Genomic DNA, 25,819 nt, shown 5'->3' on the forward strand with positions numbered 1-25,819 from the left:
ATCTCTTTCCCCACCCTTAAAATAGTGCTAATTCTTCTCTTCTCTGGGCTCCCACGATATTCTGGACACATCTGTAACAATATATGTCACATTGTATTACAACTATTTATTGACATTTCTGTTTCAATTCAAGAAATGTATTGGGCAAGTTATCTTCTTTGTGCCAGAAACTATACTAAGTATGACATAATAAAAATTCAATTCAACAAACGTTTTATTTTATTTTATTTTTTATTACACTTTAAGTTCTAGGGTACATGTGCACAATGTGCAGGTTTGTTACATATGTATACATGTGTCATGTTGGTGTGCTGCACCCATTAACTCGTCATTTACATTAAGTATATCTCCTAATGCTATCCGTCCCCACTACCCCCTCCCCACAATAGGACCCAGTGTGTGATGCTCCCCTTCCTGTGTCCAAGTGATCTCATTGTTTAATTCCCACCTATGAGTGAGAACATGCGGTATTTGGTTTTCTGTTCTTGTGACAGTTTGCTGAGAATGATGGTTTCTAGCTGTATCCATGTCCGTGCAAAGGACACGAACTCATCCTTTTTAATGGCTGCATAGTATTCCATGGTGTATATGTGCCATGTTTTCTTAATCCAGTCTGTCATTGATGGACATTTGGGTTGATTCCAAGTCTTTGCTATTGTGAATAGTGCCACAATAAACATACATGTGCATGTGTCTTTATAGCAGCATGACTTATAATCCTTTGGGTATATCCCCAGTAATGGGATGGCTGGGTCAAATGGTATTTCTAGTTCTAGATCCTTGAGGAATCACCACACTGTTTTCCACAATGGTTGAACTAGTTTACAGTCCCACCAACAGTGTAAAAGTGCTCCTATTTCTCCACATCCTCTCCAGCACCTATTGTTTCCTGATTTTTTAATAATTGCCATTCTAACTGGTGTGAGATGGTATCTCATTGTGGTTTTGATTTGCATTTCTCTGATGGCAAGTGATGATGAGCATTTTTTCAAGTGTCTGTTGGCTGTATGAATGTCTTCTTTTGAGAAGTGTCTGTTCATATCCTTTGCCCACTTTTTGATGGGGTTGTTTGTTTTTTTCTTGTAAATTTGTTTGAGTTCTTCATAGGTTCTGGATATTAGCCCTTTGTCAGATGAGTAGATTGCAAAAATTTTCTCCCATTCTGTAGGTTGCCTGTTCACTCTGATGGTAGTTTCTTTTGCTGTGCAGAAGCTCTTTAGTTTAATTAGATACCATTTGTCAATTTTGGCTTTTGTTGCCATTGCTTTTGGTGTTTTAGACATGAAGTCCTTTCCCATGCCTATGTCCTGAATGGTATTACCTAGGTTTTCTTCTGGTTTTTATGGTTTTAGTTCTAACATTTAAACCTCTAATTCATCTTGAATTAATTTTCGTATAAGGAGTAAGGAAAGGATCCAGTTTCAGCTTTCTACTTATGGCTAGCCAATTTTCCCAGCACCATTTATTAAATAGGGAATCCTTTCCCCATTTCTTGTTTTTGTCAGGTTTGTCAAAGATCAGATGGCTGTAGATGTGTGGTATTATTTCTGAGGACTCTGTTCGTTCCATTGGTCTATATCTCTGTTTTGGTATCAGTACCATGCTGTTTTGGTTACTGTAGACTTGTAGTATAGTTTGAAGTCAGGTAGCGTGATGCCTCCAGCTTTGTTCTTTTGGCTTAGGATTGTCTTGGCAATGCAGGGTCTGTTTTGGTTCCATATGAACTTTAAAGCAGTTTTTTTCCAATTCTGTGAAGAAAGTCATTGGTAGCTCAATGGGAATGGCATTGAATCTATAAATTACCTTGGGCAGTATGACCATTTTCACAATATTGTTTCTTCCTATCCATGAGCATGGTATGTTCTTCTATTTGTTTGTGTCCTCTTTTATTTCACTGAGCAGTGGTTTGTAGTTCTCCTTGAAGAGATCCTTTACATCCCTTGTAAGTTGGATTCCTAGGTATTTTATTCTCTTTGAAGCTATTTTGAATGGGAGTTCATTCATGATTTGGCTCTCTGTTTGTCTGTTACTGGTGTATACAAATGCTTGTGATTTTTGCACATTGATTTTGTATCCTGAGACCTTGCTGAAGTTGCTTATCAGCTTAAGGAGATTTTGGGCTGAGACAATGGGGTTTTCTAAATACACAATCATGTCATCTGCAAACAGGGACAGTTTGACTTCTTCTTTTCTTAACTGAATACCCTTTATTTCTTTCTCTTGCCTGATTGCCCTAGTCAGAACTTCCAACACTATGTTGAATAGGAGTGGTGAGAGAGGGCATTCCTGTCTTGTGCCAGTTTTCAAAGGGAATGCTTCCAGTTTTTGCCCATTCAGTATGATATTGACTGTGGGTTTGTCATAAATAGCTCTTATTATTTTGAGATACGTTCCATCAATACTGAATTTATTGAGAGTTTTTAGCATGAAGGGCTGTTGAATTTTGTCAAAGGCCTTTTCTGCATCTATTGAGATAATCATGTGGTATTTGTCTCTGGTTCTGTTTATATGCTGGATTACGTTTATTGATTTGCATATGTTGAACCAGCCTTGCATCCCAGGGATGAAGCCCACTTGATCATGGTGGATAAGCTTTTTGATGTGTTGCTGGATTCGGTTTGCCAGTATTTTATTGAGGATTTTTGCATTGATGTTCATCAGGGATATTGGTCTAAAATTCTCTTTTTTTGTTGTATCTCTGTCAGGCTTTGGTATCAGGATGATGTTGGCCTAGTAAAATGAGTTAGGGAGGATTCCCTCTTTTTCTATTGATTGGAATAGTTTCAGAAGGAATGGTACCAACTCCTCCTTGTACCTCTGGTAGAATTCGGCTGTGAATCCATCTGGTCCTGGACTTTTTTTGGTTGGTAGGCTATTAATTATTGCCTCAATTTCAGAGCCTGCTATTGGTCTATTCAGGGATTCAACTTCTTCCTGGTTTAGTCTTGGGACAGTGTAAGTGTCCAGGAAATTATCCATTTCTTCTAGGTTTTCTAGTTTATTTGCGTAGAGGTGTTTATAGTATTCTCTGATGGTAGTTTGTATTTCTGTGGGGTCGGTGATATCCCCTTTATCATTTTTTTATTGCATCTATTTGATTTTTCTCTCTTTTCTTCTTTATTTGTCTTGCTAGCAGTCTATCAATTTTGTTGATCTTTTCAAAAAACCAGCTCCTGGATTCATTGATTTTTTTGGAGGGTTTTTTTGTGTCTCTATCTCCTTCAGTTCTGCTCTGATCTTGGTTATTTCTTGCCTTCTGCTAGCTTTTGAATGTGTTTGCTCTTGCTTCTCTAGTTCTTTTAATTGTGATGTTAGGGTGTCAAGTTTAGATCTTTCCTGCTTTCTCTTGTGGGCATTTAGTGCTATAAATTTCCCTCTACACACTGCTTTAAGTGTGTCCCAGAGATTCTGGTATGTTGTATCTCTGTTCTCATTGGTTTCAAAGAATATCTTTATTTCTGCCTTCATTTCATTATGTACCCAGTAGTCACTCAGGAGCAGGTTGTTCAGTTTCCATGTAGTTGAGCGGTTTTGGTTGAGTTTCTTAGTCCTGAGTTCTAGTTTAATTGCACTGTGGTCTGAGAGACAGTTTGTTATAATTTCTGTTCTTTTACATTTGCTGAGGAGTGTTTTGCTTCCAACTATGTGGTCAATTTTGGAATAAGTGCGATGTGGTGCTGAGAAGAATGTATATTCTGTTGATTTGGGGTAGAGAGTTCTGTAGATGTCTATTAGGTCTGCTTGCTGCAGGGATGAGTTCAATTCCTGGATATCCTTGTTAACTTTCTGTCTCATTGATCTGTATAATGTTGACAGTGGGGTGTTAAAGTCTCTCATTATTATTGTATGGGAGTCTAAGTCTCTTTGTAAGTCTCTAAGGACTTGCTTTATGAATCTAGGTGCTTCTGTATTGGGTGCATATATATTTAGGATACTTAGCTCTTCCTGATGAACTGATCCCTTTACCATTATGTAATGGCCTTCTTCATCTCTTTTGATCTTTGATGGTTTAAAGTCTGTTTTATCAGAGACTAGGATTGCAACCCCTGCTTTTTTTTTGTTCTCCATTTGCTTGGTAGATCTTCCTCATCCCTTTATTTTGAGCCTATGTGTGTCTCTGCATGTGAGGTGGGTCTCCTGAATACAGCAAACTGATGGGTCTTGACTCTTTATCCAATTTGCCAGTCTGTGTCTTTTAATTGGACCATTTAGTCCATTTACATTTAAGGTTAATATTGTTATGTGTGAACTTTAACTAGTCATTATGATATTAGCTGGATTTGCTCGCTAGTTGATGTAGTTTCTTCCTAGCATCGATGGACTTTACATTTTGGCATGTTTTTGCAATGGCTGGTACCTGTTGTTCCTTTCCATGTTTAGTGCTTCCTTCAGGATCTCTTGTAGGGCAGGCCTGGTGGTGACAAAATCTCTAAGCATTTGCTTGTCTGTAAAGGATTTTATTTCTCCTTCACTTATGAAACTTAGTTTGGCTGGATATGAAATTCTGGGTTGAAAATTCTTTTCTTTAAGAATGTTGAATATTGGCCTCCACTCTCTTCTGGCTTGGAGAGTTTCTGCCGAGAGATCTGCTGTTAGTCTGATGGGCTTCCCTTTGTGTGTAACCCGACCTTTCTCTCTGGCTGCCCTTAAGATTTTTTCCTTCATTTCAACTTTGGTGAATCTGACAATTATGTGTCTTGGAGTTGCTCTTCTCGAAGTGTATCTTTGTGGCATTCTCTGTATTTCCTGAATTTGCATGTTGGCTTGCCTTACTAGGTTGGAGAAGTTCTCCTGGATGATATCCTACAGAGTGTTTTCCAACTTGGTTCCATTTTCCCCATCACTTTCAGGCACACCAATCAGATGTAGATTTGGTCTTTTCACATAATCCCATACTTCTTAGAGGCTTTGTTCATTTCTTTTTACTCTTTTTTCTTCACACTTCTCTTCTCACTTCATTTCATTCATTTGATCTTCAATCGCTGATACTCTTTCTTCCAGTTGATCAGGTCAGTTACTGAAGCTTGTGCATTTGTCACGTATTTCTCGTGTTATGATTCTCATCTCTATCAGTTCTTTTAAGGTCTTCTCTGCATTGATTATTCTAGTTATCCATTCATCCATTCTTTTTTCAAGGTTTTTAGTTTCTTTGAGTTGTTTACGTAGTTCCTCCTTTAGCTCTGAGAAGTTTGATCGACTGAAGCCTTCTTCTCTCAACTCGTCAAAGTCATTCTCTGTCCAGCTTTGTTCCGTTGCTGGCAATGAGCTGCGTTCCTTTGGAGGGGGAGATGTGCTCTGATTTTTTGAATTTCCAGCTTTTCTGCACTGCTTTTTCCCCATCTTTATGGTTTTATCTGCCTTTGGTCTTTGATGATGGTGACGTACTAATGGGGTTTTGGTGTGTGTGTCCTTTCTGTTTGTTAGTTTTCCTTCTAACAGTCAGGACCCTCAGCTGTAGGTCTGTTGGAGTTTGCTTGAGGTTCACTCCAGACTCTGTTTGGCTGGGTATCAGCAGCGGAGGCTGCAGAAGATAGAATATTGCTCCACGGTGAGTGTTGCTGTCTGATTCTTGCTCTGGAAGCTTCGTCTCAGGGGTGTACCCCACCATGTGAGGTGTGAGGTGTCGGTCTGCACCTAGTGGGGGATGTCTCCCAGTTAGGCTACTCAGGGGTCAGGGACCCACTTGAACAGACAGTCTGTCCATTCTCAGATCTCAACCTCCATGCTGGGAGATCCACTGCTCTCTTCAAAGCTATCAGACAGTAGCATTTACGTGTGCTGAGGTTTCTGCTGCTTTTTGTTTAGCTATGCCCTGTCCCCAGAGGAGGAGTCTACAGAGGCAGGCCAGCCTCCTTGAGCTGTGGTGGGTTCCACCCAATTTGAGCTTCCCGGTGGCTTTGTTTACCCACTTAAGCCTCAGCAATGGCGGGCGCCCCTCCCCCAGCCTCGCTGCCGCCTTGCAGTTAGATCTCAGACTGCTGTGCTAGCAATGAGGGAGGCTCCGTGGGTGTGGGACCCTCCGGGCCAGGTGTGGGATATAATCTCCTAGTGTGCCGTTTGCTAAGACCCTTGGTAAAGTGCAGTATTAGGGTGGAAGTTACCCGATTTTCCAGGTGTTGTGTGTCTCAGTTTCCCTTGGCTAGGAAAAGGGATTCCCTTCCTCCTTGAGCTTCCCAGGTGAGGCGATGCCTCGCCCTGCTTCAGCTCTTGCTGGTCGGGCTGCACCAGGTGACCAGCACCGATTGTCCAGCACTCCCCAGTGAGTTGAACCCAGTACCTCAGTTGAAAATGCAGAAATCACCCGTCTTCTGTGTCACTCACACTGGGAGCTGGAGGCTGGAGCTGTTCCTATTTGGCCATCTTGTACGCACCCTCAACAAACATTATGCTTGATGTGGTGCCACATACCAGACATCCCTGCTACTCAAGAGGCTAAGGTGGAAAGACCATTTGAGCCCAGAAGTTCAAGGCCAGCCTGGGTAACCTAGTGAGACCCATCTCTTAGAAAAACAAAGCAAAACAAAACAAACATTTCAAAGTGTCCACTATGAACAAGGGACTGTACTACTCGCTAAAACCTCACAGATTTCACAGTTGAATGGGGACACAAGAAAACAAAAAAGCAGTTGCAATACTCTGTGGCAGCAGTAATAATAAAGCTATGTGCCAGGTACATGGGAATCCTCAAAGAGGGCAGGCAACTCTGCAGTGGGGAGAGGCAGTGAGGGCTTCACAGGGCAGGAGATTAGGAGGTGGGGCTTGAAGGAAGAGCAGAGGTTCCCAGACAGACTGTGAATGGGTGGGGATGGAAGGAGGGAGAACGGCATCTCAAGGAGAGGGAACAGCATATGCAAGAGGACTGACTATGGTGCCTTTCTGGAGGTGCAGGAAAATACAGAGTTGGATCTTGCCAGAGGAAGCTGAAGATGGGGAGAGATGAGCCTTGGTGGAATCCAGGAGCCACCCCTTTCCATGTCCATGTAAAGAGCCTAAGCAATCTGGAGGGCAAGGGGGACCGACTGAGGGCTTTAGGCAGGAAGGTGGCGTGTGTTTTAGGGAGTTCATTCTGGCAGCAGAGTGGATGATGGGATGGACAGCTGGGAGGACAGACTGGAGACAAGGAGGCATGGAACTGCAGTGAGAGATTTTGAAGTCCTGGTATTAATGTAAGGCAATGTGGACACGTAGGCAGAGAAGCAGCTGCGTAAAAGATGTTAAGGAATTGAAAAGAGTTGCCTGGAGGAAAGGCAGAGTGTGGCAGAGCATAGAGAGCTTTGAGATCAAACAGGCGTGGCTCCATCACTTACTAAATGCATGACCTAAGGAAAGGTACTTGATACAAATTGCAGTCTTCACTGATAATAGTGGGTTAATAATACCTCTCTTGCAGTCCTGTTGTGCAAATTAAATAAGATAATGTATATAAAAATCCTGCATACTGTAGGCACTGAGTCCACAGACGCAATGATTATTAAGGACAGGATTTAATAATAGGCCAGATGTGGAGATGAATGAGAAGGAGGAGCCCAGGAAGGGCGGAGGATAGAGGATGGAGTCCTTTACTTATCAAGGTTGGGGATAGGGAAAGAAAGGCAAACTTACTCAATAAGGCGGGGTTGGCACATGAAGAGTCCCAGGTTCTGTGGAATGTCCTAATGAACATGTTCATGAAGCACTGGGCTATACATGAGGTCAGGGGAGGGCAATAGGCAGCTCAGGGCACTGTGAGCAGTTGAAGCCATGGCATTGGATGAGGGTTCTCAGGCAGCACCTGTGCATGGAGCAGGGAGCAGGGCAAGGACACAACCCCGGGACACCCTGCATCCATGGAGCAGAGAGAGGCAGTGGAAGAAAGTCCAGCCATGGAGAGCGAGCAGGTTGGGCCTACACAGCAGCTGCTACCACAGCCACACAATGGGCCGTGGTCAGGAGCATCAAATACTGCCAAGATGTCAAGTGAAACAGGGACCACAAAGTGTCCATTGGAGTCATTGTTTAGAGGATCATTGGTGATCTTCACAGACCACTTTTGGTGCAGTGGAAGGGAGGAAACCGTCTGGTATGGGGTTAAACTGAAAATGGAAGGGGAGGAAAGGTCAGTCATCACAAATTTCAAGAAGCTTGGCTGTGAAGTACGTAGGGTGACAGCCATTGGGGGAAGTGGGACTGAAAGGTGAATTTATTTTGGGAATGGGAGGTGTACATATGAGATACAGGAGTCAGGATGGAGGGAAGATGAGAGATGACAGGGCTGGCGAGATCCTGAGGAGCTGGGAGGAGGTGGGGGCTAGAGCGCAGTTAGAATGGGAAGAAGACACAGTCAGATACCATAGGACAGATAAAAGGCCATCACTGCACAACTCTGCCACAGACTTTCGTGAGGAGTGACTTATTCTACTGGGGGTGGGAATGAGAAGAGGGGGTCAGGGTTTGGGGAGGGATTCACAAGGATGACAGGGAATCTATTCCATGGGTGAAAAAACTGGATACCGTGGATTGGAGAAAGAGGGAATACGGAGCCTGAGAAGGGCAAGTGGAATTTGGCATAATGGTTATCTTCAATCGTAGGAACGACCGTCTGTGGACAAGGACTTAAGCAGATTGATTTTGTATGGCTTTGAGGCAAAAGCAGAGCCAATGGGTGGAAGTCAGAAGGACACAGATTCCAGTGCCATATAAGGCAGAGATTTCAAACACTGGTTGGAAAGAGATTGCTGGTCACTGGAGGTGAGTCCATGGTCACCGGAGCTCCACTTGGCACGGAAGTCGTGGAAGGGATTTCAGCCCACGATGTGAGGGTGGACTGCCGAGGAGGCCCTTCCCTTCCCAGCTCCCAGACTGGGAGATTCCCTGGTGTGCTGGGGTCTGGCAGCCAGACTGGCGGGCTCCTGTGACTGGGATTCTGGCCTAAGGGGGAAAACTCCCATTGACTCGCAACATAGTCACAGGAAGCAGTAACTTCTAAGGAAAAGTCCCGGGATAATGTGGCCATTCCTCAGTCACGGCTCTGACGGCAAGTCCTGGCCAGACAGAAAACACTCAGGAACAGCTTGGCTTTCCTCCTGATTTTCCCTGTTTGTCTGAGTTCCGGGGCAAGTACACCAAATGGCGCCAGAAATCTCAGTGCTGGGGAGGGGATGGTGGCTGACCTGCTGACCTCTCAACCTCCCAAAGGTCAGTGGCAGCACAGAGGTTTTCCTCTAGGGCATGGCAACTCACTCCTCAACCTCCTGCTTATAAAGCCCATGCACTTTTCTTGGCCACCAACCCACTGGCTGGCTTGGGGGCTTCAGCATTTATGTCAGCCCATATTTGTCCTTAGATTGTGCATATCAGGTTGGCATGAGGCCACGGGTGTCCTCCATGAAGGTTCTTTGATTAATGAGGCCCACTCTGAGTGTTCTGTTCAGTTGCTAGTGCTTTCCTGGGAATAAAGTCATGACTTTTAAAGTCCAAGTAAATGTCTCAGATCTTTTGACCACCTTATGCCCTTTATCAGCCTTGATTAACACTGCAGGCAGGACCATTGGCTGCATACACATTAAATCTATGCAAACCCAGCAGTAATTATTTGGGAATTTCCCTTGTAGTTTATAAATTCCTTGACAGCAAAGTCTATTTCTGACTTCCTGCCATGTTCAATAAATGAGTGAATAAATGGATGGATGAATACGTGAATAAATAGGAAAACAAATAACTGAATGTGGTCTTAAATTATTTTTCTGGTGACTTTATGTGTCCATGTTATAATCACAGGGAAAATTGAATTCTTCAGGACAAGTCTTTTCTTTGTTGATAGAGTTTGGATTTGTGTTGCCACCCAACTCTCATATTGAAATGTAATTCCCAATGTTGGAGTTGGGGCCTGCGGGGAAGTGATTGGATTATGGGGGCAGAGTTCTCATGAATGGTTTAGCACCATCCCTCTGGGTACTGTCCTCGTGATAGTGAGTTGTCATGAGATCTGGTTGTTCAAAAGCGCATAGTACCTCCCCCCTCGCTCTCCTGTTTCTGTTTTCACCATGTGATATACCTTCTCCCGCTTTGCCTTCTGCCATTATTGTAAGCTTCCTGAGGCCTCCCTAGAAGCTGAGCAGATGTTGGCACCATGCTTCCTGTAAAGCCTGCAGAACCATGAGCCAATTACACCTCTTTTCTTTGTAAATTACCCAGTCTCAGGTATTTCTTTATAATAATGTGAGAAGGAACTAATACATTTGTATTGGCCACATTGTGGGGCACAGGGAAGGCACATGATAAATATAGTCTGAATGAAAATTTGGAGGAAATTTCACGAATTACGTGAAGGAGGGCACATAATTGGATAGGTTTTCCTTAATTTCCCACAGCTTTTCTCATTATCTGGCCTTGGGGAAATAATGTTCTCTTTGAGTCTCAGTTTCCTCATCTAAAAAGTGAGGAAACTGAACCAAATGAGTGGATTGTTTCTTGCTCAGATATTCCAAGAATGCGAGATTCAAGTCCTAGGCTGAATCCAGTGGGAAAATGAGAATGCTAAGATACAGATTGAACCACAGAAGGCATTCCTAATTTTTAGTATATATATAAAGAAAACTGAGCAGTGACCCTCTATGCTGAGAGGGACTCAGAATGTGAACACCCCTGTGAAACATTGCAGTCAGGGCTTAGAGCTAACAGCTTTTCACAATCTTTTAAAATTAAAATAAAATCCTCAAACTTCCTTTGTAGTCTGGATGCTATATGCCTAGGGGTTTTTCTTTGCGTCCGTTGTGTTAAAACCAACAGGAGAAGCTTGGAGCTACAGAGTCTCAGCTAAGCTTTTGGCAGGACACTTGGTTCTAACATCCTGTCTTGTACGGACTTCCACACTTGACCTTGCCTGCTGTGGAGATAGCTGCAGGCCTGAATGATGAGACGGAAACAACCCTGAAAATGAAAGGACATTCAAGGCTGGGGAAATAGCAAGCACGAAGCCTCTGCCACTATAACAAAGACAACACGTTTAAGGAGCAGCAGGAAGAGGGGTGGGAGTTGGAGCCATCAAAGGCATCCTTCCAGCTCTGAGGGCAAAGTACAAGGCTGCTATATGCGGAGCCTCTGAATAGGTCAGTATTAGTAGGTGATCTCAGAGCAATTTTGCAGCTTTCTGTTGGGCAAGCTTCTGTTTCTCATTTCTATACTGAGAAATGTGTCTCATGAAAAGATGTTTGGTTACTTGAGGGGGTGACTCCCTCTGAGTGGTGAGTTTGAAAGGCCCAAGTAACACACAGCTTCAAACAGCTGCCAAACAATATAAGAACACCTCAACCCCAGGAACACACGGACCATACTGCTCACCTCTATGTACACATGACTCTACACAACACCGTCCACTGGAGGAGGGAGAACCAAACTGAATAGGTGTATGTTGGGGGTGAGGATGAAGACCAAGCATTTACTAATTGCACATACCAGGGATCTAAAATGGAAATGGATCACACCTAGGGCTGTTTTGTTTTTGTTTTTGTTTTTTCCTTCCTAGGTTTAGCACTGGGGAAGAGAAGAAAGTAATATTGGAAGGAAGGGGAGGGATGGGTGAGGGATTGCGGACAGCAGTGGTAGACATGTGAATGGATATATTAACTCAAACATGAATGCAGGAATGTGGGCACACTGAAGCGCTGCCTAAAGGAGGGTGGCTTTGGAAACTGCCTAAATTAATAATAATAGCAAACATGATTTTTTTACTATCACTCAGGTGTATGTTAAACATTTTACATGGATGGCCTCATTTATCCATCATAAATGCTCTACCAGTCTTAAAAATGCATTTTAGAGAGGAGGAAACTGAGGCACAGATGAATTAAGTCGCTTGTTGAGAAGTGTGAGTAAGTAGCTTGTTAATAAAAGGTTGGAACTCAGGCAGTCTAGCTCTAGAATTCATGCTTTTAACAACTGCAGTTAGTGGGTAGGGTCTTAATTAGAGTCCCCTTTCTTAGATGAGGTACTTGTTCTTTGTAAACTTCAGTTTCTTCATCTCTTAAAATAAAGCGAATAATAGTACCCATCTCATACAGTTGTTGTGAGAATTAGACAAGTTAATATTGTGTGAAGTGCTTATATTAGTGTCTGCTTATGGTAAACAATTAAATAAATAAGGGTTATTATTGTTATTATTGGTAGTTATTCATTAAGAGAAATCAGATCCCCACTCCCTGCCACCATAAGACCCTTATATTCCTTCATCTCTTCTGCCACAATCTAAAAGCTTCAGGTCTGGGAATGATTTTGTTCCTATTCTTGATACCAAGCGATAAAATCAGGCTGCTAAGAGAAAATGAAAAGGAAATAGCCAGCTAGTGTCATTGAATCATATCCCCAGGTGGTGAGCTTCTTCCAGCACATTTTGGCCTCAGTCCTGAGCCAGACCTTAGCTAGTGAACTGCAAGCTCACTCAAGTATGCAGTCTGCTTGGTGCGATGGAAGTGAAAAGGTCCTAGAGAGTTGGGTGCTAGTATGCATTTTGATACGGTCTCCTAGCCTGTGACCCAGGACAGATTCCTTGCACACATGGGAGTTTGTCACCATGCAAAACCTGGCTCTTGTTCTGCTGAGAACATGGAGGAGTTTGACTGTCAACAATGAGCCATATCAGGCTGAAACTGGGAAACTATTCAGCTTCTTCAGGGTCAAGACAAGCCAGAATGAGTTCCAAAGTTCCTTCCTCTGTGCTTCCTCCGATGTGGTCAGATTCACAGCCTTCAGTCTATTCTAATTGGTAGCTAGCTTGGTGTGGACTTTTGACCACCCACCAATCAACCAACTCCCACCTTCACCATTTGCTCCATGAGTAAAGCCACGCTTCCTAGGAACTACCACTGGTAGAGATGTTACTGAGTCATAGGACCTGAGGTAGGAATGATCTATAAAGGCCATCCATGGTGGTTCTTGAACCTTTCTACAACAGTCCAGACACATCTTTGCCCAATCTCTCCTCTGACAATGAAAGCCTAAAGACCAAAAAAAAAAAAAAAAAAAAAAAAAAAAAAAAAAAAAACACAAAAGTTTAAAGAAAAGCAATAGGCCATTTTAGACATTTTAGAAGCAGTGTCACAAAACAGAGCATGATTAATTAGCAAATGAATTATACAGCCAGTAAGATTACAGTCAGGGCAAGAGTTTAAGGCCAGGCTGGTCAGAGTAGATTTCCCTAGGGAAGGCAGAATTTGAATTGGGGCATTGTTATGGGTTCTGCTTCTAATCTCTTCCCACATCTTGTCAATTTTAATACAATACTTTTGTTACTCAAGAACCTACCATGGCTCCCTGTTGCTCACTACATCAAGTCCCAATAGTGGATTGGTAATTTTCAAACATTTTTAGCAGAATAATTATTTAATAAAATATTGAGCAGAAACCAGATATAGAAGGCAATGAAAAACAATAAAGTGTTTCTTCAAGTGGTTTAAATTTTTTATGGTTGGTGGAAAGTATTTCATTTCTAGCACTCCTGATATGCTTCTTTGGAGTCCTGGGACCCAGGGAAGCTTGGTTGAAAAACCACTGGATTAGATGACTGTAGCTCTTCCCACTTTTGAGCTCTAATAATCATGACCTTTTGCCTGGATTTCAAGGCCTATCATAGTGTGATGGTTAATTTTAGGTGTCAACTTGGCTGGTTTAGGGGACACTTGCTGGTAAAGCATTATTTCTGGGTATGTCTGTGAGGGTGCTTCTGGAAGAGACTGGCATTTGTATTAGTGAATTGAATAAGGAAGATTCACCCTCACCCAATATGGGCAGGCACCATCCAATTAATTGATGACTCAGATGGAACAAAAAGGCGGAGGAAGGGTGAATTCGTTCTCTCTTCTGAATTTGGAACACCCATCTTCTCTGGCCCTTGGGCATCAGAACTCCAGACTCTTTAGCCTTCTGACTCCAGGATGTGCACCAATGACCCCACTTTGGATTTATACTGAGCTATGCCACCGGCTTCCCTGGTTCTCACTTGCAGATACCGTATCATGGGATTTCTTTGCCTCCATAATCATGTTAGCCAATTCTCATAATAAATCCACTCTCATCTATCTAAATACCTGATATCCGATTAGTTCTGTTACTCTGGAGAAACCTAAATAATAGATGTAGCCAGCACCATTCTTATTTAACCTTATTTCAAACCACTAAACATTCATCTCTAGTTGGGCCATTCTTCTAGATACTCATTGCCTTCCCTGCATATTCATTGCTTTTCTTGTGTTCTTGCTTTTCTCATGATATACCTTCTCTATGGAACATCACTTTTTCTCCTGCTGCTTACTTGAATTCGGCCCTAAATTTATACAACTTCCATTTCTTCCCAATCATCCCTGATTGCCCCATCTCTGAATTTCCATTGAACTGAGGGTCAACACCAAATAGTTGGGTACTTAACTCTTCCCTAATTATTTTCTATTCAAAATGTCTTCTTGGAAGGATGGTAAGGTTGTTGAGGACACAGCTGATGTCATTTTTTTTTTCTTTTTTTTTGTGATGGAGTTGCACTCTGTCACCCAGGCTGGAGTGTAGTGGTGCCATCTCGGCTCACTGCAACCTCCACCTCCTGGGTTCAAGCAATTCTTGTGCCTCAGTCTCCTGAGTAGCTGAGACTACAGGTGTATGCCACCATACCTGGCTAATTATTTTTTGTATTTTTGGTACAGATGGGGTTTTGCCATGTTGGCCAGGCTGGTCTTGAACTCTTGACCTCAAGTGATGCACCTGCCTCAGCCTTCCAAATTGCTGGGATCATAGGCATGAGCCATCGTGCCTGGCCTAGCTGATGTCTTTTATTTTTTTTGAATCTCATTACAGTGCCTAGTAGAATGCTGGATATGTAGTCATTATTCAGAAGCACTGGAAATGTATGATCAGATACATGCTTTGTTAGTGCTGCTTCAAGCTTCTATGATGAGTTTTCTCACCTCAGTTATGAAAATAAAGTTAGTTCCCAGAGTTCTGGTTGTAGTACCTACTGTTTCTATCTCTTTGCTGGCAAAATGCATTCCCTCATGGGATAAGTATACCCTTTCCAGTTTGAAGAGTCAAATTCCCAAATAGGCATATTTTTTGGAAAGGTGATATGATTTGTGTACTTTCACAGGAAGCCTTTTAGAAGAAATTCCCCAAACAAGGCAGTCACCACTGTCTTTACCTAACTAATGAATTTGCCATCTCCCTCTTCCAAGCTCACTGTCCAGAAACTTCTCAAGCAGGAAGTTTCACTGTCATGAAGTCAAGGCACTTTGTGGGGAATCGGGCCCAGCATGTGCCTGCTTGTGGGGAAAGGCAGGCCTGATTCTTGCCCATGACGTGTCTTCGGGGCGGGGCTATCTGGATGTGTGAGTGCTTTCCCCACTTGTAGAACTGCAATTATTCCCCGCATGAAAGCAGCTGAAATTCCTCAGGGCAAAGGCGATTCCAGCAGAAACAATGGGCACAGCCTGCTTGGGAAGTTTCCAGACTAACAGGAAGCTGCCAGAGCTATAGGTAGGTGTATTGCAAGGTAGACCTCCATGGCAGGGTGAGCCCAGAGAACATGCTGGGTCTTTCCTAATGTAGGTCCCTGCTGATAAAACTGTGGAAAGTCTCCGTGTACTGGTCCTTACACCCTCACCTTGGGTTTCAGTCTGGCTCTGAAAGTGGGAGGAGCTGGGGCCACACAAGATGCCTCTTCTGGGGATGTGGTCCATTAGTTTCTCTTTTTATTTTATTTTCTTTAAGAGACGGGGTATCATTCTGTTGCCTACGCTGGAGTGCAGTGGTATCATCATAGCTCACTGCAGCTTTGAACCCCTGGGCTTAAGTGATCCTCTTGCTTCAGCTTTCTAAGTAGCTGGCAATAAAAGGGAGTGCCACCACACCCAGCTGATTTCTTTTTTCTTTATGTTTTTTGGAGAGACGGAGGTATCACTATGTTGCCTGGGCTGGTCTTGAACTCCTGGCCTCAAATAATCCTCCCACCTTGGCCCCCGAAAGTGCTGAGATTATAGGTGTGAGCCACTGCTCAGCCGAAGAGTTTCTCAAATTTCAGTCTTTGCACAGCCCTATGAGAATCATTAGGACAGCTTCAAAAATACAGATGTTCGGGTCTCAACCCAGGCCTTCTGTGGCATAGGAGCCTGAAGTCTGTATTCTTGACAAGTTTCCTTGATGACTCAGAAGCAAAGCCAGATTTAGGAACCGTAGGTCAGTATTAGCATGCCTACTTTTATTAGACCCACAGCTTTGCCCCAGAGTGGATTGGGAGTGGGTGTGGGGGTGGAGTGTACCCAAGAGAGCATATTCCTGCATGTTTTTGTAACTCAGAAGAAGCAGCTGCAGCTTCATGTGGACTAAAATAGAGGCCTACTTTAGCTCTTGAAATATCCTGAACACCTGGAGAAAAATAACCCAGAGGCTCCTTTAGCCTTGGAGTTGCTATTTAGCTGTGGGAGTCGCAGGACCAGCCGGCATGAGTGTTCACAGAGTCACAGATACTTAGGTCACAAGGCTCCTCACAGCTCCAAGGAGGGTAAAGGATAGCACAGTGCTGCCACCCCTTATTCCCTGCTCAGGGCAGACATTGCTAATCAACCATGACACTCATCCCTGTTGAACCCAGAGAGGTTCAGAGTCCTAAGCAATCAGAGCTGGCACAAGGAATGAAACCTTTTACCCTCCTTGCCATTCTTACCAACAATATCCTAGTCTAGTCCTAAAATTTGTTGGGCACTTTGACTTGCAATTATCCATAGGACACAGTTCAGAAAACCATGGTGAGTCATATTCTTTTCTCTTCTCTTTGGGGAAACTCGATCATTCCCTTGATATTAATACTATCTATGGGTTGGCAACTCCCAACTTTATGTTTCTGCCCCAGAACTCTTCTTGAGCTCCAGGCTTACATGGACACTTAGAGGTTAAGAAAGTGTAGAGTCTCAGGTTCTTTAAACTTCAATAGATACATACGAAATATTTTTGACTATTTAGCTCTTTGAGAGGAGGACTGCTTATTTCTGTGTGTATTGCTCACTATGCCTGGCTCAGTGTCTGGTATACAGCAGGTACTAGGTAGATATGCTTATTGATTTTATACACCATTCCCCTGCTTATCTGCATAACTGAGTTATTCTTTTCTCATACCCTCCTATAGTGAGGGCTGCCCCATTCCTTAACCCCCCCAGTCTAGATGGGGCGTGGCAGTCTCTGACACTGGTGGCCCCCCATGCACCATGCCTCCTAGTATTTATTTCCTTGTATAACCTCCTCCCTTGGAATCTAGTATGGACCTATGATTTTCTTCAACCAGTATAATGTGGTGGAAGTTAGACTGTGCCAGTTCCAGGTCTCATCCTTAAGAAGGCCTGGCAGCTTCCACTCTTGTGTTCTTAGGAACCCTAGACTGTCACATAAAAAGTTCAGCTATCCTGTAAAGAGAAGAGGCCATGTGAAAGAGAGACCCTAAGACTCAATGGAAAGACAGAGGAGCCCAACTTTTCCAGTGTCCCAGCTGAGCCCGCTCCCAGCTAGTTAGCCAGCTGAAAGCAGCTGTGTGTGTGTGTGATTATGGTGAGAGGAGAGAAAGAGGGAGAGAGAATGAATGAATGCACGGAGATAAAAAAATGGAGAGACTAAAAAAAAAAAAAGAATTTTTCCTAGAGCTAAAAAGTAGATGACTTTTTAAAAAGTAAGCTTTTTTATTATTTCCCTTCTTTAACACTCTGATCTAAGCAGCTTAAGAATCCCTGTATTTAGGGTTTGGGAACTAGGGAAGGAGCAGGTGGTTTCCTTTCCTGGTCTGCCTAAAGGCCAAAGCTGCTGATGACATCAAGCTTCTGTCCAGCCCAGGACATTTATCAGACAGAACTAGGGCTCCAGGTGCAAACTTAAAATACAGTCAATTCCCATCCATTCTACTGTAAGTAACAGAAATGAAAAATGTGAATGGAAGCTGTCAGGGAAAACTTGTGGCAGCAGGAGGTGGTGCTTGGGTACAATGCACCCATCCACTGCATGGCAGGAAGAGTGGGGCAGTCAGTCCTTGCCATCAGTCTTTGTCTCTGCTTTGAGAAGGACACTCCCAGCTGTCTGTTGCTGTGGTTCACAGACTTAAATTGAGATTCCTTCTGTCCTGGAAGGTTCTTCTCAGTGGCCAAGCTCCATGACAGGAACTGAGCCATAGTAAGTTTATTTCAGGCCAAAAAATCTTAACATACACCCCATTAGTGGGTAGGGGTAGGAAGGTGGAGCTTTTTATTAGCAGGAAGTTTGGACAGAGATGAGGATGTTGAAAGCAGGAGTCAACATTTCCCAAGGTTCTTTCTTAAAATACGTTGTGTTTGACTTTGGAACTCCTGACTCATCCCCAGGCCGGGCATTCTGTCCTGGAGCTACTGTATTCCCAAGAGTGCTTGGGGAGACCAGCTCATTCCTCACCTACAGTATCCACAGAAACATCTGCTATAGCTTATTAGAAAGTCAAAACAACCAACCATCAATCCATCATCTTTTCTGTTTAAGGACACATTCCTGTTGGCTGACGCATGTCCCTCCCCAAGGATCCCCCCTCCCCGCCCCAGACTGCCTGTGTGTGTCTGTAAAACTGTGAACTGATTTTGATGATAATTTGCACAGCTTCTTACATCCTAGTTTATTTAACCTTCTCACACGAATAGCAATACTTTTCTTTGGGGAATCACAGAATGATTACTGACTCATTAGATAAGCAGTGAACTCTGGAAACAGGAAGCAAAAAGTGGGCTTTCAAAGCCAATTTCATTCCCTTCTCTTTTCATCCACAGGTGACACAGCATTGTAGAAAGAGTCTGTACTTGGAGTCAGTAGTCCTGGGTTCAGCTTGTAGTCCCGACAGGTACTGTGAGACCTGAGATAGCTAACTTGGCCTCTCTGAGTCTCAGTTTTCTCTTGCATAAAATGGGAATAATAATACCTATCTGGCTGGCTACAGAGGATTTTTTAAGAGGTTAGAATAGAATACTGGGGTGGGAAGGCAGTTTAAAGAACATCTGATGCTTGAATTCCTTCCTACAATATCACCACAAATAAGCCATGCAACCTATCCTTGAACTCTTCTGTGACAGGGAACTCATTCCCACAGACGGTCCAGTGCAATGTGAGACAGCTCTGATTTATTTTGAGCTGAAAACTGCTTCCTTTAGCATTCTACCAATTGGTTCTTCTCCAAGTAAATATATACAAACAAGTCCAATTCTCTTCTGAAAGAAGAGCTTTTAGAATCTGGAGGTGCTAGCACGTCCCTGATATAGACAGAGCAGTCTCTGAGTCTTCTCTCTACCAGGCTCAGCTTTTGGTTCTCTTCACTATCATGGTTATTGCACGCTCCAGAGGCATTTTAGGTAATTTTTAAGCCTCAGTGTAGCTTCTCTAGCACTGGATGTGGTATTCAGGATTTCTGAAAGGGAGAGAATGAAGTGCAACATTCGTTTCCCTTGTCCTAGATGCTATGCCTCTATTAATGCAGCTGACCCTTGAATTTGCTTTATTTAGTGGCCACATCCCAATAGCAGCCCTTCCTCCATAATCTTAGCTGCAAACGTCTAACTTTCTGATCACCACTTCCTTTCTTTCCAGCTTATTCCACCTATCATCCAATTCAACAGTTTCTAAACCTCACCAGGACTTACTATCCATTGCTCACCCTTTCACTGTCCCTTGTCCCTCCCCTCTACCACATCTTCCCATTCTCTCCCCTTTTACCCAGCCTGGAGCTCATGACACAATTATAACCATTCCCTCTCAACTCCTTGCTCTTTCCCATTTTCTCTTGCCTGGCAAAATCCCCAACCCTGATTACACCCTGCTCTCTTTGTCTTCCTGCCCTTGGACCAAGACAGTTGAACTTGGCTTCAGAAAACACAGAAACAGGTTAACTAGCTTAAGTTAAATTCATAAACAGTAACCCCAAGGGGGCCCAGAGAGCTGCCTGGTGATCATGATCCAGCTTCCCAGTCCGGACATTCTCCCAGTCTCATAGATAACTAGGTCCCACTTCCTCTATCCTTAAACCTCCCCATCCTCACTCTATGCCAATGACCTTGTCTTCAAGCAGATGGGACTCCTCCCTCACTCCCACCACGCATCTACCCACCTGCCCCATCAGTGACCAGTACTCTGCCTTCCCTTTCTCCCTGTGGATGATTTTCTGTGCTCCCAGACTAAGCTCTTCAGGTGTGCACTGGATCCTTTTTCCTGCTTGCTTACTTAAGGACTTTTGCCCCCCATCCTACAGTCCACCATTCATTTCCTCTTGCGACGGGATCATTTCCACCTTATATAACCACAATATTATTTTGCTGTCATCTTAAAAAACAAAACACAACACCAACAAAACTCTTTTCTTATCTCCAGATAAGGAAACTAGATAAAGAGACTCAGAAAAGTTTAGTAACCTGCCCAAGGTCACATATCTGAAAAGTGGAAGGGTCAGAGGTCAAATTACAGTTTGCCCACCCCTAAAGCCCACCCAGATGAGACTTTGTGCAGTTTGTGGGCTCCAGCCCGCTGCTCTGGTTGGAGAGGCTGAGCTTGGGCAAGGGAGCACTTCGCCAAGGATGGGCAGGTCATCTCTGCCAAACCTGTGCAATCTTGGGGCAGCAAGAAAGCTGGAGCTTTGCAAGTGAGAAGGGAACCTGCTTTGTCTTCAGAGGCCCACTGAGCTGCTGAAACTCTGGCCTGATCAGCTTTTCTCTCAGAGTAAACATGGGTGCGTGAGGGCTGTCATCAGGCCTCCATTCCAGTGGCACGTCAGCCACAGCAGTGTGAGCGGGTGGCCACGATGGCAGACAGATGGGGCAGGCAAGCGGGGTGGAAGCTGCCAGCATTGTGAAGCTTCCCCAGTGAAGACATGACACCTCATAAATCTTGCAGGCCCAGAGCCCATGTGGTCTGCCACAGTGCCTCATTAACACTTCCTTGTTCTCACATAGAGGTGGAAAATAACCAAATGTGACAAGCTGTCTTCCAAAACCATTTCATCAGAAGGGTACACATCTTTCCTCCATCACTTGCAACAACCCTACTTGTGCTGAGAACCCTAAACAGCTCAGGCTAAGGGGTTTTTTCTCCTGGGAAAACGATACTTAACTACCTCCAGATCACAACCTTCAGCCATCAACTCTCTCACTCCCTCCCCTCTCTGCTCCCAGAGATTCTCTCAGGGAATGAGCCCATTTGGCATCCAGTCTTATCACTCCAAGGGGTCAAGTTTGAATTTTCAGAATACCTGGGAAAGCATGCATCTACTGCCTTTGCTTTGTGTATCGGCCAAAACCAGTGTTGGCTTTAGTCATGGCATCTCTTAAAAGTCCTCTTTCAAAAGGGACAGACTGGTCCACTTACTTGTCTGTCACAGCCTGCATGAACTCGTCCAGCAAGTCATCGTACGCCTTCCCGCGCACACGCTGGTGTTTCAGGCCGATGTACAGAGGGTCTCTGAGCAGCTCCTGGAACAGACAGCACCCATTGACTAAGCCTACTCCCAGTGTTCCTGTTCTTTTTTTTTTTTCCAACAAGTATCCAGGATTATTGGGAAGAACCAGAAGGTGGGAGGAGAGGGAGGAGTAGGAAGCTGACTGGATCTTCACCCCCCAAGGTGTCATTTCTGAAAGGGTCTGTAGGCTAAGCCAGTGATTGAGGTTGGACCCTCAGATGATCCTCATTTGGAAACCATGGATGCTTTGAACCAGGCAAGCCTCTCTCAGACACAGTCTTTCAACCTCCGTCTACAGGCTTTAGGGTTTTTTCAGGATTTCTCAACAGTGGCATTACTGACATTTTGGCTGGGATAATTCTTTAACGTGAGGCCTGATGTGCACACTGTAGGATATTTATCAGCATCTCTGGCCTCTAGCCACTAGATGCCAGTAACACTCGCAGTTGTGGCCATCAAAAATGACTTCAAGGCCTGATGTGGTGGCTCACGCCTGTAATCTCAGCACTTTGGGAGGCCAAGGTGGAAGGATTGCTTGAGCCTAGGAGTTTGAGGCTTTCCTGGCCAACACAGTGAGACCCCATCTCTACAAAAAATTTTTAAAAGTTAGCTGGGCATGGTGGTGTGTGCCTTTGGTCCCAGCTGCTCAGGAGGCTGAGGTGGGAGGGTCACTTGACCTTGGGAGGTCAAGGCTGCAGTGAGCCATGATCGCGCCACTGCACTCTAGCCGGGGCAACAGACTGAGACCCTGTCTCAAACAAACAAACAAACAAACAAACACAAAAACAAAAAAGAAAAAATGGATGTTTTGAGACATTGCCAAAGGTCTTCTTAGGGACAAAACTGTCACTGGTTGAAAACCACTGTAGCTGACTTCAGGCAGCATCTGCATTGAAGTATTGGGTCGCATCCAGAGTCCCTGGTCTGGACTCATGTTAGAAAACCAACCCACCCTCCTTTCCTTTCCATTCCTCTCTCTTCCTCTCCCTTCTTCTCTTCTTTACTTCTCTCCCTCCCTCCTTGAAATCTTACTGAATACCTACCATGTGCCTCACATTGTACTGGGCCCTGGGGATACAAGCATAGAATGAAACAACCAGGAATTTCAATTCATGAGAGATGCTCACCTTAACACCTAGCCTGTGTTCAGGGACCCTCCAACTGACCTTCTGCAGCTCTTTCCATCACAGCAGTCATATGCTATTGGGTTATCTGTGTCTGCGTTGGTGTGAATGACCACTCCTGCTGGCCGACTTGCCACATCTTCCATTCCTCCCACCCCTACACAGAGTCAGTGGACTCATTCATGCATGACACATTTATTTCTCATCTACTATTGCTGACACTGGACCCAGTGGGGGATTTGTAGAGGAGCAAGAAATGGTTGTTGCCTTGTAGGTGCTTGACAGGTGGCTGCTGAGTAAACAAACACATTCTACTGCAGGGCAGAGTGGCACTGTTTTGGAACAAAGTGCGGCACATGGAGGGACAGTGATGAGTGAAGAAATTCCCCCTGGGGGGCAGATTGGGATTGTGTCATGGAGAAAATGGTCAGGTAGGAAGAGATAGGCAGATTTCAGCAGGTGAGCCTCAAGGCTGAGAAGTCAGCACAAAGAAAGGTTGAGGGCTGGAGGCAAGAGGAGGAAATACCTGGTGTATTTGGGAAATGGGAGGTAATTCCATGTGTTAGAGTTTCCTGGAATTATCTACTTTTTTGTCTAACTCACCAAAAATATATATTCCTAGAGGACAAAGTTTTTGTTATCTTCATCTCCATCTGAACTGCTGCTACACACAAAGATACAAAGATAAGGACCAGTGGGCCTACACTCTGACCCTCAGCCCTTGGGGGCTTACAGTCAAGTCTCACCTCCATCACTGCAAGCTGTGTGACTTTGGGCAAGTCATGGGGCCTCTTGACACCTTATTCTCATCTATCAAGTGGGGATAAAATATGGGCTGCATGGGGATGATTGTGATGATCTAGTGGAAAAATATATATGAAAGAGCTTGGTGAATTATAATATATGCTATAAAACAGTGGTAGCAATTTTAGCTTTCACAGTGCCTCCAATGTATCATGTACTGCCCTAAGTGCTTTACTTAACCCAGTGAGGACGTATCAGCCATGGAGGTGTGTGGCTCGGAACTATCTTAAGGGAACCTGCTGACGGAGGGCAATTGGTGGACAGCCTTCAGTTTGCACACTCTCCCTGGATTGCTTAATGATTGAGCATGGAGGGGGGTGGGGGAAACCATTCCTGCCCAACTGAGACTCTGCTGGGGCAGGAACTTCCCACAGGCCTGACAGAGCTGGGGAGACTCTCCCTGGGCTCTCTTACTCAGTCCTCACTCCCTCCTGCTCTCCATTCACAGGTGTCTGACTTGTACTACAGTCTGAAGGCCCCACTCCCTCCCCCTTTATTCTTCACAGGTGTCTACCCAGCACCTCTCTCACACATCTATTTCCCCCATTTTTAAGGAGGCAACAAGACTCAGAGAGGTGAAGCAGCCTGCTTAAGACCTTGGACTCGTAAGTGCAGGCGTCAGGATTCAAAGCTGGGCTGTTGGGTCCAGAGTCTATGGTCTTAAGCACTCAGTCGTGCTGCATGGGTGGCTCTTCTGCATACCAACAAGAATCAATTTTTCTTTTTAAGGACACTGTTCTGGGTCCATACTGCTTTGATATCACTGTAGTAGGTGTGGGGGAGAGTGTAGTTTAAGGGACAGAAAAGAACAGGAAATATCTGTTAACCCTTCACCCCAAATCTTGGGTACACATAAGATCTGAGGTGGATTTAGCACTTTGTCAAAGATACCACAGGTTTACGTTTAGAAAGATGGTGGATCCTGGCCTCCTCTCTCCCTCTCCTAATCCCCTGGATTGGACACCCTTGAAACTGTTTAGGATTCTTCACTGGTAGGGGTATGTGCATGTGTGTGTCAGTGGGGGGGACCTAAAGGGTGAAAGTGGTGCATACATGGTGCCCACCCTTCCACATGCTACCTTCAAAGTGACCATCAAAAGCCACTTAGAAGCATCAAACATCCAGAAAGAAGAAATGATAAATGATAGTACAGTAACATGATGAATAGCTAGGCAGTAATTAAAATTGGAGGTTTTAAGACTTTGCAATCACCTGGACAAATTTGTAAGAGATTATTTAAAGTGGAAAAAGCAGGATACAAAATTACACAGATATCATAATTATAACTCTCTGAAACACACACATACAGAGCTTGGAAGGACATACATAAAAAATGACTGAAAATAGTGTTACTCTTGGCACTGGCAGAAAACATTAACTTTGCCAGTTCTTACAAAGATTAAAAGGGTCCGTGGTGAGTTATAATTTGGAATGTTGCCAACTCACAGATTTGAATCTTAGTGCATCAGGCAGCATAGAGTGAATTTCTCAATCCTGCATATGCAATTTCTAGGGTAAGTTAAGTTCCCCAGTGGTGCTAAGGGATTTTTAGATTTTCAAAAAATCTCTCAGTATACTGCAGTAAAGATCAAAGGTCAACCATAAAGAGATACTGCTGAGATACAAGGGCAACTATAAAAAGCTTTTTAAAAGTCCTTATATTTTGCTTCCATAATAAAATGTTCCATGTCTCAGATACTTTAACCACAAAACATGAAAAAAGTTCCCTTATGGATATGACGTTAAAAAATAGCTTATGTTTATATAGAGCTCTCAAGTAATGCACTCATTTGTTCCTTCTAATAGTCTGACCTCTTCTCGTCCCATTTTAGAGGAAGTTGGAGTTCAAGGGTTTAAATCAACTGCCCAAGCTCACAGAGCCAGAAAGTAGCTATGCTGAGATTGAGCTTTGTCTGGGTCTCATGATGAAGCGTCCTCTTTGTCCCATCCCTTGGCATTGTGGGGGCCAGGGAACCAGGGAGCCAAGGGGCAGCTCCTTACCCTCTGCCTGGTCCTCCTGGAAGAGGTCAGTAGTGGCTGGGAAGGTCCAGGCTCTTGACCTGCAGACCAGGCTGGGGAACGGGGAGAGCTGGAATGAATTCAGAGGAAAGGCTGTGTCCACATCTCTAGTCAACTGGTTCTCCTTTAGCAGGAGTGGAAATGGCTTCTCTAAAAGAGTAGTGGGCAGAGCTCCCACGGCTGACTTGGCACAACATGGAACAAGCAGCCCACATTCTGCTCTGTATCTGCCAATTGATTCAGATATAAGAATGCCTGCCAGTAAGGAGTAGGAGTAGTAACTTGCCTGGACCCCCTCCTTGCAGCCCTCCTCTATCTTGACTTCTTCATATGATTTAGAAGAGAAGAGAAGATTTCAGCAGATAGTATTGCCAGATAAAATATGGGACGCCCAGTTAAATTTGAATTTCAGACAGGC

The 25,819-nt window shown here is 44.1% G+C and overlaps 1 protein-coding gene across 2 annotated transcripts in view; it reads right to left on the reverse strand.

Moving 5' to 3' along the window:
* Positions 1–25,819, reverse strand: part of ME3 (malic enzyme 3) — a 1,085,505-nt gene that overhangs the window by 29,577 nt on the left and 1,030,109 nt on the right. For both annotated transcript variants that reach the window (XM_050755844.1, XM_050755845.1), the window contains one exon: positions 21,364–21,467. In XM_050755844.1, the coding sequence (XP_050611801.1) occupies positions 21,364–21,467 (104 nt within the window). The remainder of the gene's footprint in view (positions 1–21,363; positions 21,468–25,819) is intronic.

This window comes from Macaca thibetana, chromosome 14, assembly GCF_024542745.1.
Source record: "Macaca thibetana thibetana isolate TM-01 chromosome 14, ASM2454274v1, whole genome shotgun sequence".
In the NCBI taxonomy this organism is placed as follows: Eukaryota; Metazoa; Chordata; class Mammalia; order Primates; family Cercopithecidae; genus Macaca; species Macaca thibetana.